Here is a 22,238-nt window from a genome sequence, read left to right as displayed (position 1 = left end):
ATGTGTGTTCTCTGGAGGCAAGAAACGGCCCAGCCTTCCTGAGGAGAAGCAGAAAATCTCTCCTGTGTGGTGACTGCTCCTGCCTTTGTAAGCTGCTCAGACTGAAGCTCTCCTAGGAGCTTTATCCATTGAAATACACAGCACCTCTATAAAATATGGAGAAAAAGAGTCAGGCAGACAGATGACATGGATTATCTATAATAACATAAATTATGTCATCTGTGACCTTTAGAGCAGCACTGCTGTTGTAGACAGCATTAATGTAGAGAAGCTGCACTAAGTAGAAAATTTCGTTTCCCTCTCTGTCTTAATGGTCGAAATGGCCACAGATGATTTGTTTTTGAGTTGTAGATTGAATCACTATAAATATCTGGCATAATTTTAACAAGTTGAATTATGTGAAGAAATTTTTTTTTTCTTATAATTTCAATGAGGATGAGATTTTTAAATATGTCAGATTCCTGAGTAGCAATGCTCTGTAGGGCTTGCAGGATCACTCACATGTGAAGAGGTTATCCTGTGGTTACATTGTCTGGAACTGAGTGCACAATGGCTGGAGACAAGACAAGCTTATTGAAGCAGCACAGAAGATGTGTCCACTGTGTGCTCTGTTTCATTTTTCATGGGAGCTGTGCAGCTCCAGGGATGGGTTGAGGTGTGCACACACAGGGTGGGATGGCTGTGGGCAGTGGGATGTGCTCCTGCTTCCCCCAGTCAGGCTCAGCCTCAGTCAGGGTAACTCCCTGCATGTTGAGCCACGTGGAGAGGCTTTGCAGGATCAGGACAGGAGTTTCTCTGCAAGGATCATTGAGAGGGTTTCTTGTGCCACGTTTGACCTGCAGAATAGCCACAATGAGTACACAGTGCAAAGTGAGAGGTAAAGTTTATGTATCTCCTTTGTTCCTCTGCAAGGAGCACATGAGCAGTGCAACAGGGCCTGTTCCAGCAATAGGTGATTGTGGTTACACTTAATAGCAGAGGGCAAGCTGAATGAATCTACTCACAAGCCTAACTGTGCATACAAATCAGTGAAGTCTTGCAGTACCAAGATGATAAGAACTCATTTTAAAGCTATTACAGTAATTTAAAACAAGATAGTTTTTTAAAGTACAGTGATGTATGCCTGTAATCTGTATTTCCAATGATTTGCATGTTAGATTTTTAAAAATCAAATTCTTCCTCTGATTGACTGAAGTGAAAATCTAATCAAATTAGCATTTTTGAATATATGACCATTGTAATGCCATATTCAGAATATAATGATACTTTAGATACTTTAGCTGTTATAAAGACAGATAAATATGCAAGAGAGGCACTGTGGGGGATTTGGGCTCTAATGAGGACTCTTCTGGTTTCATATATTTGGTTTTTATATAGTGTCTGTTACTTTAGTGCCTACATATTGGTGTCTCCTCACTACTTGATGGTATATAAGAAGCAGTTATATCATTTTGGTGAAGCTCTCCTTTGTAATGTATTATTTATATTTGATTAATAAGTTTGATGTAATACTAATTTTAAAGTTTAGCAATTACTTATTTCTTTTCAGGTCTGTTTAAAAGTCTTAATAATTTGAAATTATAAAAACTATTATCGCTTTCCTTTAGTGCACCATTCCAATTTTTTAATCTAGCTATATTCTTTTTTTTTTTGTCATATGTTTTCTGTTGCTTATCACATTTTCAAAACTGCTCAAAGGCTTTAATCAAACCAGAATAGCCAAAATCTTCATAGGAGATTTTTCAGCATTGTGTCATCCTTCCTCTCACCTGCTGAAGTGAGAGTTTTGACTATTGAGGGTAGAAGTACTTGCTATTAATGCTAGAACTATTTATATTATGACTCTTAGCATGAGATTTAGTGAGTTTAGGATATTGAGGTGATGATGAAAAGCATTGTGTTATTGAATTTGAAGACTAAAAGGCAGCAGTAGGCTCCGTGGTCATAACTGCAAGAGTTGACTAGAGCTCTTTTGTCTGCACTGAATACTTTACATTTAAATTAGGATTGTGTGAAGTAGAGATGGAAGGATTACATGTGTGAGAAATGAATGAGGGAAAGTACTGTAGTCTGTGCAGGAGGAGGATAAGTGTTGTAGTTCATCTGCCATAAGCAATGGATTACAATGAATCTGAAGTGGAAGAAGGCTTAGATAGGAATTATTAGCAGTGGTTTGCATTTAAGTAATCTATTAGTTCAATAATATATGTATAGTTATGCAGTGTGTAGTCTACCAAGGAAAAGTGGAGTTTATTTCTAGATATATTGAAATTATATGCTGTTTACACTATAGACATTTGGTAATAAGTCTTGAGTTTCCATGCAAAAAAAAATAGATCAAAACAAAAAGACAGGATAAACAAAAATCAAAACAAAACAAAAATATGCAAAGGATCCAGCAGATGGGAAGAGTGTAGGCTCTTACCTCTTTTGGAAGGTTTGATTGCTAGCAGAAAGTACTTGACAGGCAAATTTGCAGCTGAAACACATACAGCAGTGGTGGAAATGCACTTTCTTTGCACATAGGGGAAGCAGTAGTTATTTTACTGAATGTGCTGAAAGCCTTGTAGGGTGGCTTTCAGAATCTCTATTCCTTGCAGGGTCTGGAAGAGAAGGCAGCTGGTTGCTGTATTTAGTCTCCCATTTCCCCTGGAGCAGGAATTTGGTGGGCAGCACTGATTGGGCTGTGAATGTTCCCTGTAACCATGATGCACACACAGGCTATGGATAAGTACTGCAGGGTGTCTGGAGCTCTATTTCCACCAGGGTGATGCTGGTTTGGAGTGTGGAAGAGCTAAGGCAGGTGAAGGCATTGCTCTTTTCATCTTCTTCTGTCCATGGAGCCCTGTAATGTTGAGTTGCTCAAGGAGCTCTTGAACAGATTCAGGTGGGTCATAAAGGCAGCTTAAATGCAGCTTCCTTGGCCCTCACAGTTCTCAAACAGGGCTATGCTGCTGCTGCTGGAACCTCACCCAGCTCATTTAGCACAAGTGGATTTAGCAAACTCAGTTTACTGCTCACCTTGCTGGCTCAGCAGTATCTGTGATTGAGAGGCCAGTTGGTAACCCCTCACAGCAAGGATATCCATGCTTTCTCATAGTTGTAAGAAAATATTTATCCCTCCCTTTTAATAGTCTAGCTGGCATTTCTGAGGCTTCTTTGAAAGAGCCTAGAAAACACGCAGTTCTAGGGCTGCTGGAGTCAATCCCATCAGTTTGTGTAGCCCCAGAAGAGAATGGTTAAATACAAACAAACAGGATTTTAGCATTGGGCTCAACAGCTCAGTTACCAGCCAGCGTGGAGAAGGTGGGTGAAAGTATCTAGCAATGGCATTTTTCATGTGATCATGTAATTTACAGCATTGATGGAAGAAGTGCATGAACTGAATGTATAGATATGAGTACAAGTGGTATAGAGATACACATGAAAATGTGAATACTGCACTCATTATTTTTACTTACATATCAGTGAAAGTAAAAAATATTCTTTGAACAAAGTTTTTTCCAACACTAAGGCTCAACTGATACTGATTCCTTTTTCCTAAACACATTTGAATACAGTTATATTTGCTTGCCTGACAGATATTTGTTAATAGCCATTCTGCTGACATCTTCTTTATGCTGCTGCTTAGCTGACAGAATTTCATCTGCATAAATGGGTGGAAAGTCCTTTCCTCACGTGTCCAACAAACTGGAGACAAAGTGCCTGCCAATGTTTTAATTTCTTTTCCATGTTCTGGTTAGAGAGTGAGAAGAATGCTTTCACTCCACAGTGTCATGAATATGGTAATCTATGGAAATCACAGAAAGCAGGTACTTAAGTTAAGCACATACTGTACTACAGGAATCCCTGATGAATTCAAGTCTCTTCTGTTTAGAGAAGATGTTGTTGTCTATTAAGTGACAGACTGCCAGATGTTCATGAAGTAGCACAGTAATGTGTATCAGTATCTTCTTTTCTTTACCCCAGAAGGTAACATTTTCTTTATCATCTATGTCATCCTGGCTTTTGATTGTAAATGTCTAAGCTTGCTTCAAATATTAACTCTTTTTTGTTTTATTGATGAATATTTCATGACTTCAGTGCATTTGTAGAATGTAAGTTGTTGCTGCACTGTAGTAAGCCTATAATCCTAAAATCTTTTCTCTCACTTGGTGTATATAAACCAAACATTTGAGTTAGAAGTTCAAGAATATTTCGTTTCTGATTTGGAGCTAGAAGAGAAAATTGTCGCAGTGTTAGAAAAATTACAAAAGGAAAAATAATTGGTTTTTTTAAATAGTATTTTTGTCTGCACATTCAAGTATGGCACTGTATATCTCAAGGTGAGGTCAGTGCAATGTGTTTTCCTAGAACTCACATTATTGTTCTGTTTAGTCTCAGAGTTACTGAAGGGCTGGGGTGAGCTCACCCACTTTAAATAATCATGGTTTAAAGAGCAGACAGAATAGCTGAGTAACTAAATGCAGTGGTATACACACACACTGTGGGCAGCAGAGCTTAGAGAACAAGTATATGGGCAGTAATTGCAGATTGCTGAGACAGTGCTGTTTACCAAGCAAATAAAAGTTCCAAGAAAAATAATGAAAACCACTGAAAGGCAGAGTTCATTTTTTTTCTGAATAATTGTTGTGCTCTGTCCTTTATTTTGATGGCATTCCCACATCATTAAAGGCACTGATGCCAGAAATGTCTCAGCTCTAAAAAACAGAGCCATGAGAACCCTTTAACACAAGGGACAAAGTCCTTGTGGCTTCTTGCTAAGGCAACTGCAGCAGCTCCAATGGCTGCAACAACTGATGTTGGCCCAAGAAACTCTCTATCAGGTGGAAACTAGACAAGAGTGAAGTATCCCATCCTCTGCATGACACTCCTGCCCACGTGCTGTGGGGAGGACTCACAGGATTCCCTGCTGGAGGTGAGCCCTGGTGCCAGCAGGATCAGCTCTGACCACACAGCACAGGGGACTGACACAGAGCAAAACACCATACAGGAGGATTTAGCTTTGAATGCCTGAAAGAATAAGAATGCCTAACAGAATAAGAATTTGCAGCTTCACTTTCTCCATTGCCACACATGGTTTTCATTAGTTAAGCAGTTTACCCATGGGAAAAGCTTGTGCAAAATATTCTCTCCATATATCTATGAATATGAAAATGTGTGTTATTTCCCACCTTCAGAGGAATAGAATTCAGCTGTTGGTGTTGTTATTGGGTTTTGTTGTTTTTTTATTTTCCCAGAAGGAACACAAGCTACCTTGACATTGTGACAAGATTTTGTTGTTGTTGCTGCTGCTCTTGTTACTGGGACCTTGTGTTTTCTTTCTCTCTGGAAATGTTGGAATCATGTTTCACTGTATTCTCTGAGAACAAGGAAGAAAGCAGATACCATTTCAGGAAACTTTATAGTAATCTTTCTGTTGTTGTTGTGAAGTTGCAAGAGGATGGAGGCAGACCACTGCTTGGAAATTGTAGCACAGTGTAAAGTATGTACGTGCAAGTATTACTTATACATGCAGTATGCAATAAGGATTCAATTATATGCAGCCATTTTGAGCACATCAGACTTTAGAAAGAATAAATAAGGATTCAGAATCAAGTGAGGGGAAAAAAGGACTAAATTGAAACTTCTTTCTCTGGAAAACTTTATACATCATATACAGTAGTTTTTCATGAATAAATGGAGGTTAAACATTACTAAAACCTTTATACTGAGGACATATAAAATTACCTATACAAACCTGATTTAAATTCTTGTAGCTCCTGGGCAGGGCAACTGTCTACCTCACTTAAATGTTAATGTTTCCCTTATCTGATTGCCTTTCCATACCATGCTCCCAGAGATCCTGCTTCACCTGTTTTACCCTCCTCAAAGCTATTAATTCCTGTCTGCAGTCTTCACACCTTTAACTGTGTCTGCAGTGTAGCCTCCCAAGGTGTTTCACTCAGATTTCACCTGCCTTGCTGTTTGTCTCCCCAGTTCTCTGAAGCCAGTGAGAAAGCTTCCCAGATGTAGTGCCACTAAGGCAGGAAAGGGATGAAGCCCAGCTTTTCTGCTCATTCACAGAAGAAAGTGGCATTTGGGGAGGATAATAAAACCAGATAAAAACAGATCAGCATGGATTTATAGAGAGGAAAATGACTGACTGGTTGATCAGAGGGCAGTAGGTGTTACCTTAGCAAGACTTTCAGCACGGCCTCCCAGGACAAACTGGTGGAACCTGCTGTAGCTGAGGCTGCTCTGAGCAGGGAGTTGGACTGGATGACATCAAGACATCCTTTCCAATCTCAACCACTCCATGATTCTGCCAAGGTCATTGATTACCTTTTTCTTTCCAAACATTTAGAAAATTTGTATTTTCTCCTCCTTTATTCTATGCTCTGAGGGAAAGCTGCTGGTTAAGAGATTTCAGAGAAAGCTCTATTCAGAAAAACCATAGAGAAGAGTCTCCTCTTGCTTGATTTCTAAAACACACTAGTGCTTGCTGTTACATGGCAAAGTTTTGCTGTGAAAATTATCATCTACTTACATAGCTATTAAATATGTGGACCTTTGTTTGGGGCATCTCTACTGCAACCAGTACAGAGTATTTCAACAGTGCAATTTGTACTCTTTTTAAGCAGTTCAGTTTGTCAGATATTTTTCAGTCTTTATTCTTGTTCTCACCTATTTTTGCTATGTGCAAGTAGAGACTTCCACAATTCAAAAACATAAAGTACCTGAATTAAGACAATTTGGCTTCAGTTTCATTTCCAGATTCATGAGGGACATTGTGTCACTTAAAATTGTTTACATGCTGAAAGTGCAAAGGAGATATTGGAGAATGACCACATAGACACCTTCAGACCTTTGTCTGGAGACAACACTCAAGTATAAAAGGAATGAGATAATTACATTCAATGTGGGAAATTCACACATGAGAGAAACAGTATTTTTTAAATATGTTGCGTCATCACTAAGTGATACTGCTACTCAAAATGTCCATTAGCCAGTGATCCCTAGAATTATTTGTGAGTTCTTCCTTTACCTTGTAACCACTTTTTCCTGATAATCCTTTAGTTAAAATTACTGTGTTCCAGTGTTCTTTGTGCTGCCACCTCATCAGCATACACTTCAAATCCACTGAGTACTGTTGGAGGCTGTTGCTTATTTTTGGTTTCTGGTGACACTTAACTGTGCATGGTGAGCTGACCCTGGCTGGATGTTAGGTGCCACCAAAGCTGCTCTATCACTCCCCTCCTCAACTGGACAGCGGACAGAAAATATAATAAAAGGCTTGTGGGCCATGGCAATCAGGTTGGTTAATCATGATTTTCCTTTGGTGAATCCCTGCTGACTAGTCTTGATAATCTTCTTGTCCCCCCTTGCCCAGAGATGGCCTCCAGGATCAGCCATTCCATGACCTTTCCAGGGTTTGAGGTGAGGCTGACCAGCTGCTTGTTCCCTGTGCTCTCCTTGTCCTTTTTGAAGCCTGGTGTGACGTTTGCATTCTCCCAGTTCTCAGGCATCTCTCCTGACTGCTGTGGCCATTGAATGATGATGGACATGGCAGTGATCTCTGTTAGTTCCTCAGTGCTTGTGGGTGCATCCCATCAGAGTCCATGGACTTGTGGATCTTAAATTGGACTAAAGGGTCTCTAACCCAATCCTCCTTTACTGAGGAGAAGTCTTTCATTCTCCAGACATTCTCCCTGCTTTCCTGGGTCAAGGATTCCTGAGGGCTGGATTTGGAAGTGAAGACTGCAAAGAAGGTGTTCAGTATCTCAGCCTCCTCTGCAGCACCTTGCAAGGTTCCTTTTTCCTTCAGTATCAGCCCCACATTTTCCCTCCTATTCCTTTTGCTAGTGAGATATTCATGTTATCCCAGAGGCACTCCCTCCATTCCTCATGGGCTCAGCCCTGGCCAGCAGCAGGTCCCTCTTGGAGCCAGCTGCCCTTGGCTCAGTCAGAGACAGGAGAAGCGTCTCCCAGAACCCCTGTAGCCCACCACTACCAAAACCTTGCCATGCACACCCAGCTGAAATCTGTGCCTTCTAACAGTAGATGGCATCCAGCCCCTTAGGAGCAGACAGGTCCCAGACAAACAACCCACAACTACATCATGGAGACATACATGGATTTTCCCAGAGTAAGGATCAGATGAGTTTCCAAGTTAGAAATAAAGTCTGAGTCATCTGATGCCTATTGCACTGCCCTGTTCTCCAGCCTGTTGTGCTGCTTAGGCTGCTTGCTGGTGTGCCCATAAAAACTGCAGCAATCCAAAGTGGAGGATTCTCTCTACTTTTAGCCATTAGGAAACAAGGACCTTTTTTAGTTCATAATATGCTCAATTACCTTTAGATTGATCCATGAATAAATTATAATCAAAACAGACTTACTCACCTTAAAGCTCTCTGGCTTAAGGTTTCATTGTTGATTCATTAAGTTGTCAGTTCTCTATTGGCAGGGTAATGCCTTTTTATATCTGAGTAGAGACAGGTTTAGTGGAAGATACTGTTATCTTTAAATGAGCAGGATTTAGGTTTTTTGGTAAGAACAAATTCATCAATGATGAATCCATGCAGAAAGTACTGAAACAAAAATCAAAATGTTGCTGAAGATTTATACAGTTCATCAGTTAAAAAGCAGCCTTTGGAAGCAGAGGTGGGGGGAGGACTTGGATTTTTGTTTTCTTTCTGTAAAATACTCCAGCAAAATATTTCAAGCTTAAAGTTTTGTGATAATGAAATTATAAACAATGAAATAATTCCACTTAAGAATGGAGTCTAAATAAATATATTGATGTTATCCCTCCAGCAGAAACACATTGAATTATGTCTATATAGAGACAGATGGATACAAATAATGCAGCTATAGACATCACTGATACAGATATATAAGTAGACAAGAATTATCTAATTACTCTGCTTGTTGCAATCTTGTAAGCACTTGCTATGCTCCACATATTCATATTAATTGTTTTTTCTAGGCAGATGTTGATATGACAAAGATACCAGTGTATGGAGAGTTTAGTGACACTGGAATATCTGGAAATTAAAAATATAAAAGTGCTGTCTAAAGATTTCAAAAGCAAACAGAGTTAAATATACCAAGCTCTGTGCTTGTGCTTTCACTGGGAATTTTGTTGTTAAATCCCTATGTGCTTAGGAAGTTGTCCCCTACAATGATTGGAGGTGATTTAATTTTAAAATCTCTTCAATATCCATCTTTTCTGCAGTTATTTCAACATTTCTCCACTTTTGCTATATCCAGTAACACACTTCATTAATTTTTTTTTGCCATTTCATATGGCCTTTGACTGTAAAATGTTTGAAATTGCAGCTCTGAACAATAAGCAGTCTCCTCAGCATTCCATATGTCTGTGCATTACTCATAAGGGGAACCATCAATAAGTCCTTCCTAAGCTCCTGAGGCTACATTTTCATGTATTATTTATTGCTATAGAAAAGATTGCTGGTTTTCAGTGTTGTTAATGAAATTTGGCTTGGCTGCTTGTGAACTATTAGACCCCAAACACAGAATAACCAGGCCATTTGTATGGGCACCCAGTCACCTTCTGTGAAGGCACTGGAAGCTCATTTTGTATGTGCCCAAGCCTGGACCAAGAGCTATGGGTTTCCTTAATTATTTTAAATTCCATTTAGCCAAATTCTTGATTGAAAAACAGAAGTGTGTACAGTAAATATGAAGGTTGGATGTCAGTTTTCTAGATTAATCATAATTTATTTTTATAATATATGGGTTATATGGTTTAATTTAACTGCATGCAAAACATCAGAATTATGGAAATGAAGGCATTGCACACTTCTCAAAATGCCTGCTGCACATTCCAGCTAGCAGCTATGCTAGATATAAAAATCTAAATACTTCCATCTCAGAACCATGAAAAGTGATTAACCTTTGTAATTCATTTCTCACCTATACACAAAAATAGATTCTTTTTCCACACTTTTCCTTACATCTCCTATTTAATTTTAATATTCTTAGTGTTTCTGTCTGCAGAAATTGGGAGATGTGGCATATGTTAAGAGAACAGAAAAGTAAAGGATTTTTTCTGCAAAGGTGTGGCTGTTGTACCCAAAGATGATCTTCAATCAGTCAAGCCATGAACAACTGTCTCCTCTCTCTACTACTCCAGTTAAAACCTCAGCAAAATTAGCTTTGCTCCCTACTCTCAAAGTCAGCAATTCAATTCCTGGCCAGACAGGAAAGAATCCAAAAACGCTCTGTCATCAGTCTCCTGCCCTCTCATACCAAAGTTGTTGGCATCAGCACATAAATTATGGAGAGGAAATAGTTTCTCAGTGGCATAGCTACTACTAATTTGTAGCCAAAAATGTATTTCTAATTCATAGACATACAAGAACACTTTTAATCAAAATTTGTAATTTTTAGAATTCTGTGAAAAGTTTTGGGTTTTCTAAAAGTCATATAGAGAATGTGTGTGAATATAGAGTGTGTCAATAGAATGTGTGTGTCATACAGAGAATGTGTGTGCTTTAGAGCCTCTTGATTAGATTGGAATTAGACAAATTCATCCTTCTACTCACTTTGCGGTTTAAAATACTTCTGCTTTTGCTGTCTTATTTGACTTCAGTCTGTAAGGCCACCACCTTACTGCTGTTTGCTGGAATTCTCAAAGCTTTTAAGATGTCCTGTAACATTTTATGTACAGCAACTGCACAGAAAGGGAAGTTTGATGCCTGTAAGGAAGCCCTTGAACATGCCATGAAGGAGCAAAGTTCCCACGGAACAGACAAAATAAAACCCCTCTGCCAGCACACAAACTCAGGCTGCCTCTACATTTGGGACAGGTGGGATCTGCAGCACCCCAGCCCTGCCTTGCCTCTGGCCAGGCTGTGGCAGTGACCCAGAGCAGGGCTCAGTCCCAGAGGGAGGCACCTCTGGAGAGCTGCTGGACATGCAAGGCTGGAGCTGACTTGCTGTTAAAAATGTGTTGAGGCCACAAACCAAATCTCAGAAGCAGGGGAGCATTTCAAGGATCTCACCCTCTGGCTGTATGCTCAGAGTGCCCAAAAGACAGCAACCAAGAAAGCTTTTGTTTGGCATAGCAAGAAGCCTGAGGTGCCAGGCTTGGGTATTGTGACTGACGGAGATCATTGAGGAATTGTTCTCCTAAGGATTAGCAGAAGAGCATGGTAACCTCTTCTGGATTTACTTCATTTTAAAAAATAATAATTTGTAAATTTTTAAATAATCTGGGGTTTAAAATTCACATTGAAATTCCCTCTTAAAAAATTGATAAGCACAGCAGTACTGTATCTTGTTGGATATGCTCTTTGAGGTTGTATTATTAGCGTGAATTAATGCCAGCAGCTGCTCAGGCTATGTTTCCCCTGTTACTACCTGCTGCTTTCTGCAGTACTGCTGGAGCTTCTGAACAGGCTGGAGTTAGGTGGATAAAATACTTCTGCAGAATAAGGAACTAGTTTCAGGGGAGGAAGGGCATGGTCTATTGCATCAAGCAAAAGTCCATTTTTCTACTATGTTTCACTCACAAAAATCTGTGATTGTGGCACACTACAGTTGTCCATATCTCTTCCAGGTAAGCAAAAGGATTTTTTTTTTCAGGAAGGTGAGTGTTTTAGGAATTCTGATCCAGCTCTTTAGTGTTCTTGGGTGAGACATGAGTTTTGCAAGTCAGTGAAATGTTCCTCTGGAGTTTGCTTAATTGGGATCAAGGACTAAATGTTGCAGAAAAGGTTCCAAGTGGGATGTAGTGGAAAATTAGGATATTATAATGTGTTTCAGTTCATTTGGTGGTTTTTAGCCTTACTTTGACAGGTCAAACCAGCCTTCTGTTATCACACTGCCAAACACGTGTTTGTAAGCTTCAAAAATATGTATTGATTTATTCAGATATTGATACAAATAATCTTAAATATTGGTGGAACCCTTCTGTGTAAACTGATAATTTTATGATACCTTTCCACATAGTATAAAATGAAACAGAAATAAAGCTAGCATTTGAATTATTTAACATGATACATTTTTATATATAAGCAAGTATGCAATGGGGAAATAATAGGTTCTTGGATGCTGACCTGCAATTCAGCTATTTTTTTGCTGTGAGATATTAATATTTTAATATTCAGTATATATTTCCAAGTCAGATCCCAGTGTTCATATTTGATTTTTATTCACTTCTCACTCTGGTGCAGTCTTACCGATTTCAATTTCAGCATTCTGAATAAGAAGCAGGTTGCAGTCGGCATGGACTGGAGGTCTCACCCCTGGGTCAGACTCATCTTTTTACCACACCTGCTTACTAAGCATAATCCTGTTTACTGATTTTTGTTTCAGAAACTGCCCAGTTTTGGGCCTTACCTGGAGCAACGCAAAAAGATAATAGCTGAGAACAAGATCAGACTGAAGGCACAGAACATGGCTGCTGAGCTTCCCGAGAAAAACCACTTCGTTCCGAAGAAGCCCATTCCAGCAATCAAGGTAACAAAAATACATGCATAAGAAGTGATAGGCAGTTGACATGCACAGTCATTTCTAGCAGTTTGAGTTGGTTATTACTGCTTTTAAGCTTGTTAGAGGGCATCAAAGACAACTCTTTATGCAGACTTTCTAGCTTTTAACCAAAATCGATGGGAAATGGTTTGTGATGTACATGTATAGGTATTTCCCTAATGTCATTTTTCAGAATGAAGATATTCAGGCAATGGAACAGTAGTTGCAGATCAAGCAGGGGTAATGCCTTGAAGAACAAAGCAGAACTGTTTAGAATTTCTTTCAGTTTGAATGCTGCAGCATGAGCTGCTTTGCATGATACCTTTTGATTACTTACACTGTGCTAAATGCCTCCATCCCTCATGTAGGATCGATGCCAAAGGCTGGTGTTCAGTACATATAAAAGCTGTGTCATAGGTTTAGGGATTGAACTTTTAAAGCTGGAGAATGTTTGTCTTAGTAGCTGATCCACCATCTACAATGAGTAAATGTCAAGGTAAAAATAAAACCTGTGACCCCTATCTACGGCACAATCCATACATTGAAGCTTTTCCCTTCCCTTAGGTAGTCAATAAATATCAATAAAATGAAACGGCATGAGCTAATTATTCTAGGTGTTCACTTTAGAGCTTACTTAAACTGCAAGTCTGAATAGGAAATTTTTTTTTTAATCAGGATTCTCATGTAGACCATTTATAAAGCAATATGACAATTATATCTGTTGACCTTGTTGACTTTCTTCTTCATGTATGGGAGAATATCAGATATCAACATGATCAGACATGTTAGCATTCTTGAAAAAATAATACCAAGCATAAAACAGAAAATGAGCTGTGGCTCAGAAAACCACATAATCCCCAAGAGAATTTTGCAGTTTACTGATACATCCTACATGGTAGGATGGCAGAACCAGATAAGGAGAAATTTAGAATTGTCTTCCTGTTTAAGTTAATTAGTTTGCCACTTCCGTAGACCTCTCTCAGGTTTTTGGATTTTTTAATCTTGTTTTATGTCATGCTTTTGAAAACCTCTCCCTTCCCCTTGAGCTGAGGTTCCCTTCTATATAAAAATACAAAAAGTTGCAAAGAACAGCTATCTACTCTTTTTTCTCACCATGATGAGCATTTTCAAAGCTTGCTTGACCTCAGAGGTTTCATGGTTCTCTTCTCCTTGCAGGGAGAGTATTGATGTAGGGAAAAAGAGAAAGAAGAAGCAACAGCCAATAACTGCATTTTCAATGAGATGGCTTGCTTCTGAAAACAGCAGAAAACCAAAAAACTGATAACCATCCAAAAGCAAATAAACTGAACGAAGGGAAAAGTTTAGCAAGAGGGAAAAACAGACATGAGGACTAGGAAAAAAAAAATTAAAAATCGAGGTCAATAATTTATCATGCCTAACTCCAAGTAGAAAAGCAAAAAAAGATCCAAGTAGTTGGAGATAGATTAAAAAGAAGAAAAGAAAGCTCACTGCAGGCAAGAGGAAAATGAATTCCCCCAAACACAAACATTTGTTTACACAGATATTGAATACTTCTGAGCGGTGTCTGAGGAGCTCCTCAGCCAGACAAATCAGGGAATCATCTTCCTCACCCCTGGTTAAATGCAATGAAGGTATTCCAAGGAGACAGGCCTTGCCAAGCTGGCTCCTGGCAGTGTTGCAGTCTGACCCTCTCTTTCCAGGGAATGTTCTCACCCCATGACACAGGCAGCAGTGAGAGGTGTTGGCAGGGTTTGTGGGGTGGGCTTTGACAGAGGTGGGCTCAGGGGTGGCTTCTGTGAGGAGCTGCTGGGGGCTGCCAGAGCCTGGCAGAGCCCTGGCAGGGCAGAGCCCCCTGCCCAGCAGAGCCGCTGGGATAACGTGCTTTAAAAGGGGGAAAACAGCCATCCCAGTCACAGGGAGGGTGAGAACATGGCCTCTTGAGGGATCTGCTTCCCAGAGGACCATGAAACAAAGCCCTGGAGGGAAGACAGCCCCAAGCTAGCTGGTAACATCCAAGATTCACATCGTCCAAGCTCAGGAGTGATGCACCCCAACAAACAGGAAGTCAGGGAAGAATTCCCAGAGGCCTGCAGAGATGTACAGTAGCTCCTGGACTAACTCAGACACAACAAGGAAACCCTCAGAGAGCGACCAAGATGATCAAACAGCATGAACAGCTTTCCTATGTAGACAGAGAGACTTGTGCCTGAAAAAGAGAAGGCTCTGGGGGCACTCTAGACCCCATTCCTGCACCTAAAGGAGAGATAGGTGCCCTTGAAAGAGCTATGACCCCTGCATTGTCTGGTTGTAATTTTGGGGGGTTGCTACAAATTTCCTGATGCCTCCCCAAGATTTCCTCATCCATCTAATTGGCTGTTGGATTGGTGATATGTAAATTCCAACATGTATATAAATTCCACATGCTGTCAAATTGCCATTTCTTTGTCAATTTAAAACCCCTCTGTGATTATCCAAAATCTAATTTATTTTTTGATGTCTTTTCCCATGGCTTTTCTCTTTATTTTCTCTATTTTTCAATATTAATTGAAACTGCATATATTTGGCAGAGTTGTTTATTCTTTTCTCACTTGTCTGTAATATTAGAAATTGTGAGTATGTGCCCTGGATCTTTTCTTTTCTGTTGCAGTTTTGTGCAGCTCCCACAGATGTATTTGCCTACCTCAGGTTGCCTCCTTATTGCTTTAATTTCTTTCTTTACATGTTCCTGTGTTTTTCTTCCTAATAATTTAGTTATTTGTCCTTCGGGGTCCATAGCACAATATTCAGTCACCATTTATCTGCTTATTTTATTTCCTCCTTTCTTTATTCCAGAAGCCTTGCTGCAGAGATTATTTGGTAGTTCAAACATTCTGGCACAGCTCTCTAAGCTAGGGCATGGCATGCTGTTCCACCTGCTGGAAAAATATCCACAGAGATCCTCAAACTTAAATTCCTTGTGTTTTAAATATTTTTTCACCCTTCTTTGTACAGATACATTTACCTGATCTTTTGCACATACATATATATGCAAGTCTTTTTTTGCTGATGTGTAAGCACCTGTCTAAAAGCCAGTACTGCGAGAGGCATTAGCCACATTTAGTCCAGTGCTGTGCTAAATCTCTAAAAGCCTCTTGAGAGGTGAGGAATATTGAGGTGAGGACAGCTCTATTTTGCCATAACTATTTTGTACCATTTGGATCCTTCCTGGCATGTATCTGTGTGTTTAACATGAGTAGTTTGGCCTTGTGCTTGCCTGTCTGGAAAAGACCATATTGTAATCTTCATCATAAATATGGAGATGTTGCATATCTCTGGTGGAACAATGTGTGTGTGTCTCCCCTAATTTATGGGACTCTAGGGCTGCTTCTCCCAAGTACATACTCCAACATGAATCACAGAAATAATCTCCCCTGTAATAGCCCATAATGGTCTCGTCTCCTCTTCTCCTTCTCTTCTCCTTCTCTTCTTCTCCTTCTCTTCTTCTCCTTCTCTTCTTCTCCTTCTCTTCTTCTCCTTCTCTTCTTCTCCTTCTCTTCTTCTCCTTCTCTTCTTCTCCTTCTCTTCTTCTCCTTCTCTTCTTCTCCTTCTCTTCTCCTTCTCTTCTCCTTCTCTTCCCCTCTCCCTCTCCCTTACTGTGCACAGCCAGTAATAGGACTCAGTGATGTGAGTCCCTTCCAGCTCGGGATGTTTTATGATGTGGTATGATTCTGTGATTTGAATTATTTTCTAAGTCCCACTTTTACTAGTACTACAGCTGTTATACTGAAAACAAGGCTTAGAGGTCCCTAAATCTCAGAGTATCTTTAGTAACCTTTTTGAAGTATTGGCAAAGCATCTGTAATCTTTCAAGAAAAGTTAGTTTTATGTACAGTAATTTCACGATTATAAGCCGCACCATTTTGATTAAAATTTTGGTCTGAACCCAAAGTGTGGCTTATAATCAGGTGCGGCTTATATATGGACAAAGAACAAAAAGTTGCTGTTTTAGTTTGGAGGACAGGTGTCTGCTGAGAAAGGCAGGAGCTTCTCTTTGAAATGGAGAATGCAAACCCCCTCCCTCCAAATTATTATAATTTTGAAATCAAGGGCCTTTCAGGCAAAAATATGGGAATTAGGAATAACAACAGTTCTTTACCAGGGAAATTAAAATAGAAATACAGTATTACAAAGAAACAAACCCCAAACCCTGACAAAGTCAGAGTACAACCTGACACCCCGTCAGGCAGGTTGTTGGTAGCAGTCCCATTAAATGGTGGCTGCATCCTCCTGCAGTGACAGATGTGGCTCAGTTGGAGCAGTGCTCCTGTACAAGGTGCAGTTTCCCTCCTGAGGTCCAGTGGTGATGTGGAGAAATCCGGTTTTCCTCTGGAGTCCAGTGGAGAAAGGGGCTCCCTTAGTGTCCCAAAACCTCTGTTTTTATCTTGGTAAGAAATGTTGGGCTCTTACCCCTGGCTGGAGCAACTCCCAATGGGATGCAGTAATTTTATCAGTCCCACAGTGGGACTCAATGGGCCATTAGCAGAAAATGACTCGCTGGAGGAAGGATGGGTTGTGAAAAGATAAAGAACAATGCCCTGCCTGGTTTCAATGGATGGCCCATTAGCAGAATATCTGCCGTTGAGATAAGGATCACTGCCCCCACCCTCAACAGATGGTGATAGAACAGATACCTTTTATCACACTCTGTATTGTAACGTGTGGCTTATAATCATGAAATTTGTTAGCTTCTTTATTGTAAATTGACCTTGGTCATGTACCTTCAGATTTTGGTGACTTTTTATTCTTTAATCCACAGTTTTATTTCTAACATTTCTTCCTTTCATCTCTTTTTCTCTGACCATACCTCACCTTTATTGCAAAAAAATGATCAGATGGAAGGCAGGTACCTCCCTAACGTGTGTTCCCTCTGACTTGCTTTATGACATGCAGTACCTGCACTGTGTATGGCTTTCTAATGAGAATCTGTGATGTTCATCATCTCTAGAACACAGTGTGGTCTCTTACAAAAGCATCTGCATGAAGATGGACCCAGCAGGTCTACAAGGACTAGAGCTGAACCATGAATTGTATTTGCAAATATTTGTTTACTAATATGATGACTAATGAAAAGCTAATCATCATAAAATGGTTGATACATTAACTCTAAAATGCACCTATTGTAGAATTGCCAAACTAATATCCTGCTGAACAGATCTCCCTGTGTATACTCGAACCCACATCTGCTTAGCTTAGTGACAAAAAGAATTTTTTTTCTGTATTCATTAGTAACATAAAACTAATGGATTCTGCTCTGATTCTCTCCATAGCAACTAAATTCCCTGACAGTTCCAGTTGCAGGACTACATTCCTTTCCCAGTTTTTTCCAGTTATGTGGAAGAGGACAGCACAGCAGTAATCAAAAAGAGTACTCTAGGTCCCTGCTGTCACAAAGGTGCAAATTTAACTTACAGATTTTTTAGGGGTTTTTTGTTTTGGTTTGGTTTTTTTGTGGTTTTTTTTTTTAATTGCTGCTGGTAATGCGTAAGTCAGAAAGAACACAGCTTGACTTTCAGAATCTGGCTTCTGTTTGCAGGTCTGGCAGTTGGCAAAAAAAAAATTTATCTGTAAACAGTGCAAATTTGATCCGGAGGCCATTGAGATATACCAAGTGTGGAATCCCATAGTGCCATTTTAGACACTTAGTTGCTTTTTGGAGTGAAACTGCTCTAAACAGTGAAAGCTGATTATTTCTTGCTGCACTGTTTATTTTGTTCCAAGCATTTATGATCTGATGAAAACAAGAAGCTCTGAGATGCTGTAAAAGACTGCACCTGCAGAACATCTTTTAAGTACCCTTGCTTTTTTAGCCAATAGTGTCTTCAAACTTTGCAAATGAATAAATATACAGTCTTTGCTTGAGAGAAAGAAGTGATTAAAAGACACAAGACCAATGAGTGTAAATGAGCAGTATATCATTGACACAGTCTTTTAAAATCACTTTCAGGCCTCTAAAGTGCCATCATGCTCCCTATTTGGGATTCTAAGTCCCCAAAAGTGAATTTTTGTGAGCTGTGAGAAGTGAGACTTGGTTTAAAATGCAGATATCACCATGCCTTATTTTTGTTATTCCCTTTGTAAGTTTGTGGCTGGAAAAATCAATTTTGGTCGTGTTGTTTCAAGCATCCATTTCCTGAGCTATCTAATGCTTCCCCGAACCTTGGACTGTCTCCCCCATCTCCTCCAGCTGTTTCCCTGGAAGGGCTTTAACCACTTCACTCCTTTCCCGTTTAAAAATCCTTCTCTTATTTCCAGCTTTGAATTTATTCATGGCTGGCTTACAATCGTGTGTTCTTGTGCCAGCATTGTCATTTAACTTAAATAGCTCTTTTTCCTCCCTGATGTATATGTATAGAGACATTATATTCCTGCTCTGCCATCATCTTCCTAGGCTAAACATCTTGTAAGGTTCTTTTTGTCTCCTCTCATAAGCAAGACACTCCATTCCACAGTTATTGGAGTAGTACATCTCTGCAACCCACTTGGGCTCTGTGGGTTTTGTTAACATCCAAACAATATTTAAAGAATACAAATGTGAATCCAGAACTTCCCTGAGAAAATTACCTATGCTTTTTAAACATATAGGGTTTTTAGACTGAAAAGCTCTTCACTATCCAGAATCTCCCCCTGTTAATACCTTTACAACACAGGCAGGCAGTGGAAAGCTATTTAATTCTATGTTGTGCAGGTTTTATATAATTTCTTTAAATCCTTGAGCACACAGCTCATCACTTGCAGGCAACATGTATTTGTGGCAGTGGAATGTTTGGGGCTGTGTACACACAAGAGAGGCTGGAGGATCCTTAGCATTGCTGGGGCCAGTAGACCACACAAAGACACGTGTATTTTGAAACCTGCAGCAGCTTCAAAGACAAGGCTTGTCAACATGAGAGTTGAAACAAGCTGGAGCTGAAGTCTACCACTAGAGTATTTCAGCTGACACAGAAGACTGCAGACACTTGAAAACTGCTGTAAATCCAGCAAACCCATGACTGTTTCTGAGTAAGACCTGGAAATGAAAAGATGGGGGTGTAAGCAGTTCCTAGGAGATCGCGTTTGATTTAGTTACCGTAGTTCATCAGTGGAGTCACAGAAAAGGGCTCCGTGTTCACGGCTTGTTCTGGTAAAACGCACTAGCTGAAACACTTCCATAGTACCTAATTGACCTTTTACAGTGGTTTAAGCAAACAGATTTCACTTCAGATTTGCAGTGATTTTGAACCATGCACAAAATCAGCTTGCACAGCTCAAGTGATGAGTGTTAACTCATTAAGCTGTGATAGCTTGCACACAGTCATCTGTCCACACTCATCGTGGTGCCTGTAGCAATGTGCCAGAGCTGTTTTATGCTGAGAGAGCATTAATGTTCTCTGCTTGTTGCTGAGAAGAACTGGAAGGCTTTAGCATTGAATGAATGCAACCAAGATATTTCACATGGCAGCAACCACGGGATTTGGCAGAGAGAAAACATTTGAGTGTTTTTGGAGCAAGGCAACAGTACAATTTGCCAGTCTTTCTTCCTGGGTGTAGGATTTGGTTGAATTTTCTACCTCAGCAGTCACTAGGAGCAATTTCATAGATCCTAATACTGCATCCAGTGAACAAATAAATTTGTGTCTTTGCTCAAATATACTATTGTGAATATACAAGTGCTGAAGACCAGGTAGACCTCATTCTTTCAGAAAGTAAGTTCTGGAAGTTCTTAGCAGACTAGGAAGACAAGGTTGGATTCATTTCTGCATTTAATTTATGTAGCAGAGCTTTCCTTTTTGGTGTATGCTGTGCTGACACACACCTTTTGCAGCACTCATATGTAAGGTTGATGCAGCAAGTTCCTACCTGTGAAGTTAACAGATCTGGCAGGATTAGACCCAGAGCTTACTTCTGTACTTCTGTATTTGCAATAAACTGATGGTCATGTCATTTGTACATCTTGCTAAAGAGAGGAGCTTTTATTGCTCTCTCTGTTTATTTTTCCCTTGCTGTGAGTGCTTATCTGTGCTAGTGAGAAATGACCAAAGATGATGTGATTATAGCATATCACTCCTGTTTACATTCCTTGAAGTTTTACCCGATGGTGGCAAAACAACAGCACATGCAAAATTGACTACTAAATGTGTAATCTATTTGTAGAACATGTTTCTACACAATGTATACTTCTAGTACTGCCTACATTCAAAATGTGCCTGTATGGAAAATTCTTTGTATTTTACAGGGAGTATAAAGGTCAGCCTCTTGGAAATTTATAAGATCCTAAACATCATCAAAACACATGGGCAAATCTTCCAGGTTAAAGTACTAGAGAGCACTCAGGTGCAGCTGTAGAGACTGCCTAGGTACCTTATGAGTTGATAACTTTTCTTCTCCCCCTAGGATGTAATTGGAAAGGCACTGCAGTATATTGGAACATATGGTGATCTGTGCAACACAGAGCAAGTTGTGGCCCTGATTGACGAGGAAATGTGTATCAACTGTGGCAAATGCTACATGACCTGTAATGATTCTGGCTACCAGGTAAGAGCACAGCTGTAATTAGCAGGCAGACACTATGAGTTATCTTTCTGCTGCTGGGAAGAAAGAATTCACCTTCTGTTAATGAGCAGGTGGTAAAAACAGATGCCTAAAATGTTGGATTGAAAGCCCATCGTGCTCCCAGGCTCTGGCTCACGAGCCTGGTCCTGGGGGGCTGCACAGACCATGTCGGTGTCACAGGGTCCTGACTGCAACTGGGGTTCTTTTTAAGAGGAAGACAATGAAGGACCCCCAAGCTGAATGGCAGTAAATTTAGTTCCTGATGGTTTTCAGGTACCTGAGGGAGAAAGGGCAGAACACATCCCTTCCCACCAAGGGGATGTGGGGAGCCATGGGCTGGTCTTATTGCCAAATGCTTTTTAAGAAACCCAGTTCTTGTTCCCTCAGAGTAACCAAACTAATTCAGGTTTCAAGTAGATGGGGTTTTGTTTTCATCTTGATTGAGCCACAAATCCTTTCTCCAGGATAACTGCCAGAGTTTTAGAGCAGCAGGTTGAAGCTTGCAGAAATCATTGTGGCCAGAAAATGGCCCAGTTTTGAGCTGTGGCTCCTGGTTGCAGCACAGTGTTCCTCTGATTCCTCAATGAGGTACCAAACTGTATGAAATGCATTAGCATGTCTAGGTGCCATTCCATGCCATGTCCACTGGAGCTGATGGACTGGTCTGCAGTAAGACAGACACTACAGGAGGACTCATTTTCTTTAAGAAAATATGCAGCAAGCAATAATTTCTGCATTAATGTTTCCATACATCTAAGTCTGAGAAGAGCTTGTCAAAAACAAATATTTTAATTGAGCACCAAGTGTCCTCTGGATACCATGAGTTTTTGTTTGTCTTTAATTCAGTCTAACCAATAATAGGTCTGATGACTTGAACTACATAAAGTCACAGAAAGAAGTCCTCCATTGCAAATCAACTGCATTTGAAACAAGTATGTCAGAGCAAAGGTTTTTTCCACTGATACAAGAAAATTAATGGTGTTTTTATGGGAAAATAGATTACTACAGTAGCCTTTTAACTGTCTAAATTTCTTCTTGACATTGCAATCTTCACCTTTCCCCTTACATCAGATTTCTCAGGAGAATTATATTTTTCATATAACCCTTAGAGAGCAAAAGACTGGGTTTAGATTTAATACATTTTATTTTCTGTAACTGGAAAAAAGAATCAGCACCAAAAGAGCCAAAGTTTAAACCCAGAAGGTTTT

At 39.9% G+C, this 22,238-nt stretch overlaps 1 protein-coding gene across 2 annotated transcripts in view; it reads left to right on the top strand.

Moving 5' to 3' along the window:
* DPYD (dihydropyrimidine dehydrogenase) overlaps positions 1–22,238 on the top strand; it is a 341,070-nt gene that overhangs the window by 316,032 nt on the left and 2,800 nt on the right. For both annotated transcript variants that reach the window (XM_033067795.1, XM_033067796.1), the window contains exons 21-22: positions 12,325–12,468; positions 20,872–21,012. In XM_033067795.1, coding sequence (XP_032923686.1) covers positions 12,325–12,468; positions 20,872–21,012 — 285 coding nt within the window. The remainder of the gene's footprint in view (positions 1–12,324; positions 12,469–20,871; positions 21,013–22,238) is intronic.

This window comes from Catharus ustulatus, chromosome 9 (genome assembly GCF_009819885.2).
Source record: "Catharus ustulatus isolate bCatUst1 chromosome 9, bCatUst1.pri.v2, whole genome shotgun sequence".
Lineage (NCBI taxonomy): Eukaryota > Metazoa > Chordata > Aves > Passeriformes > Turdidae > Catharus > Catharus ustulatus.
This window is presented reverse-complemented; position numbering and strand designations above follow the sequence as displayed.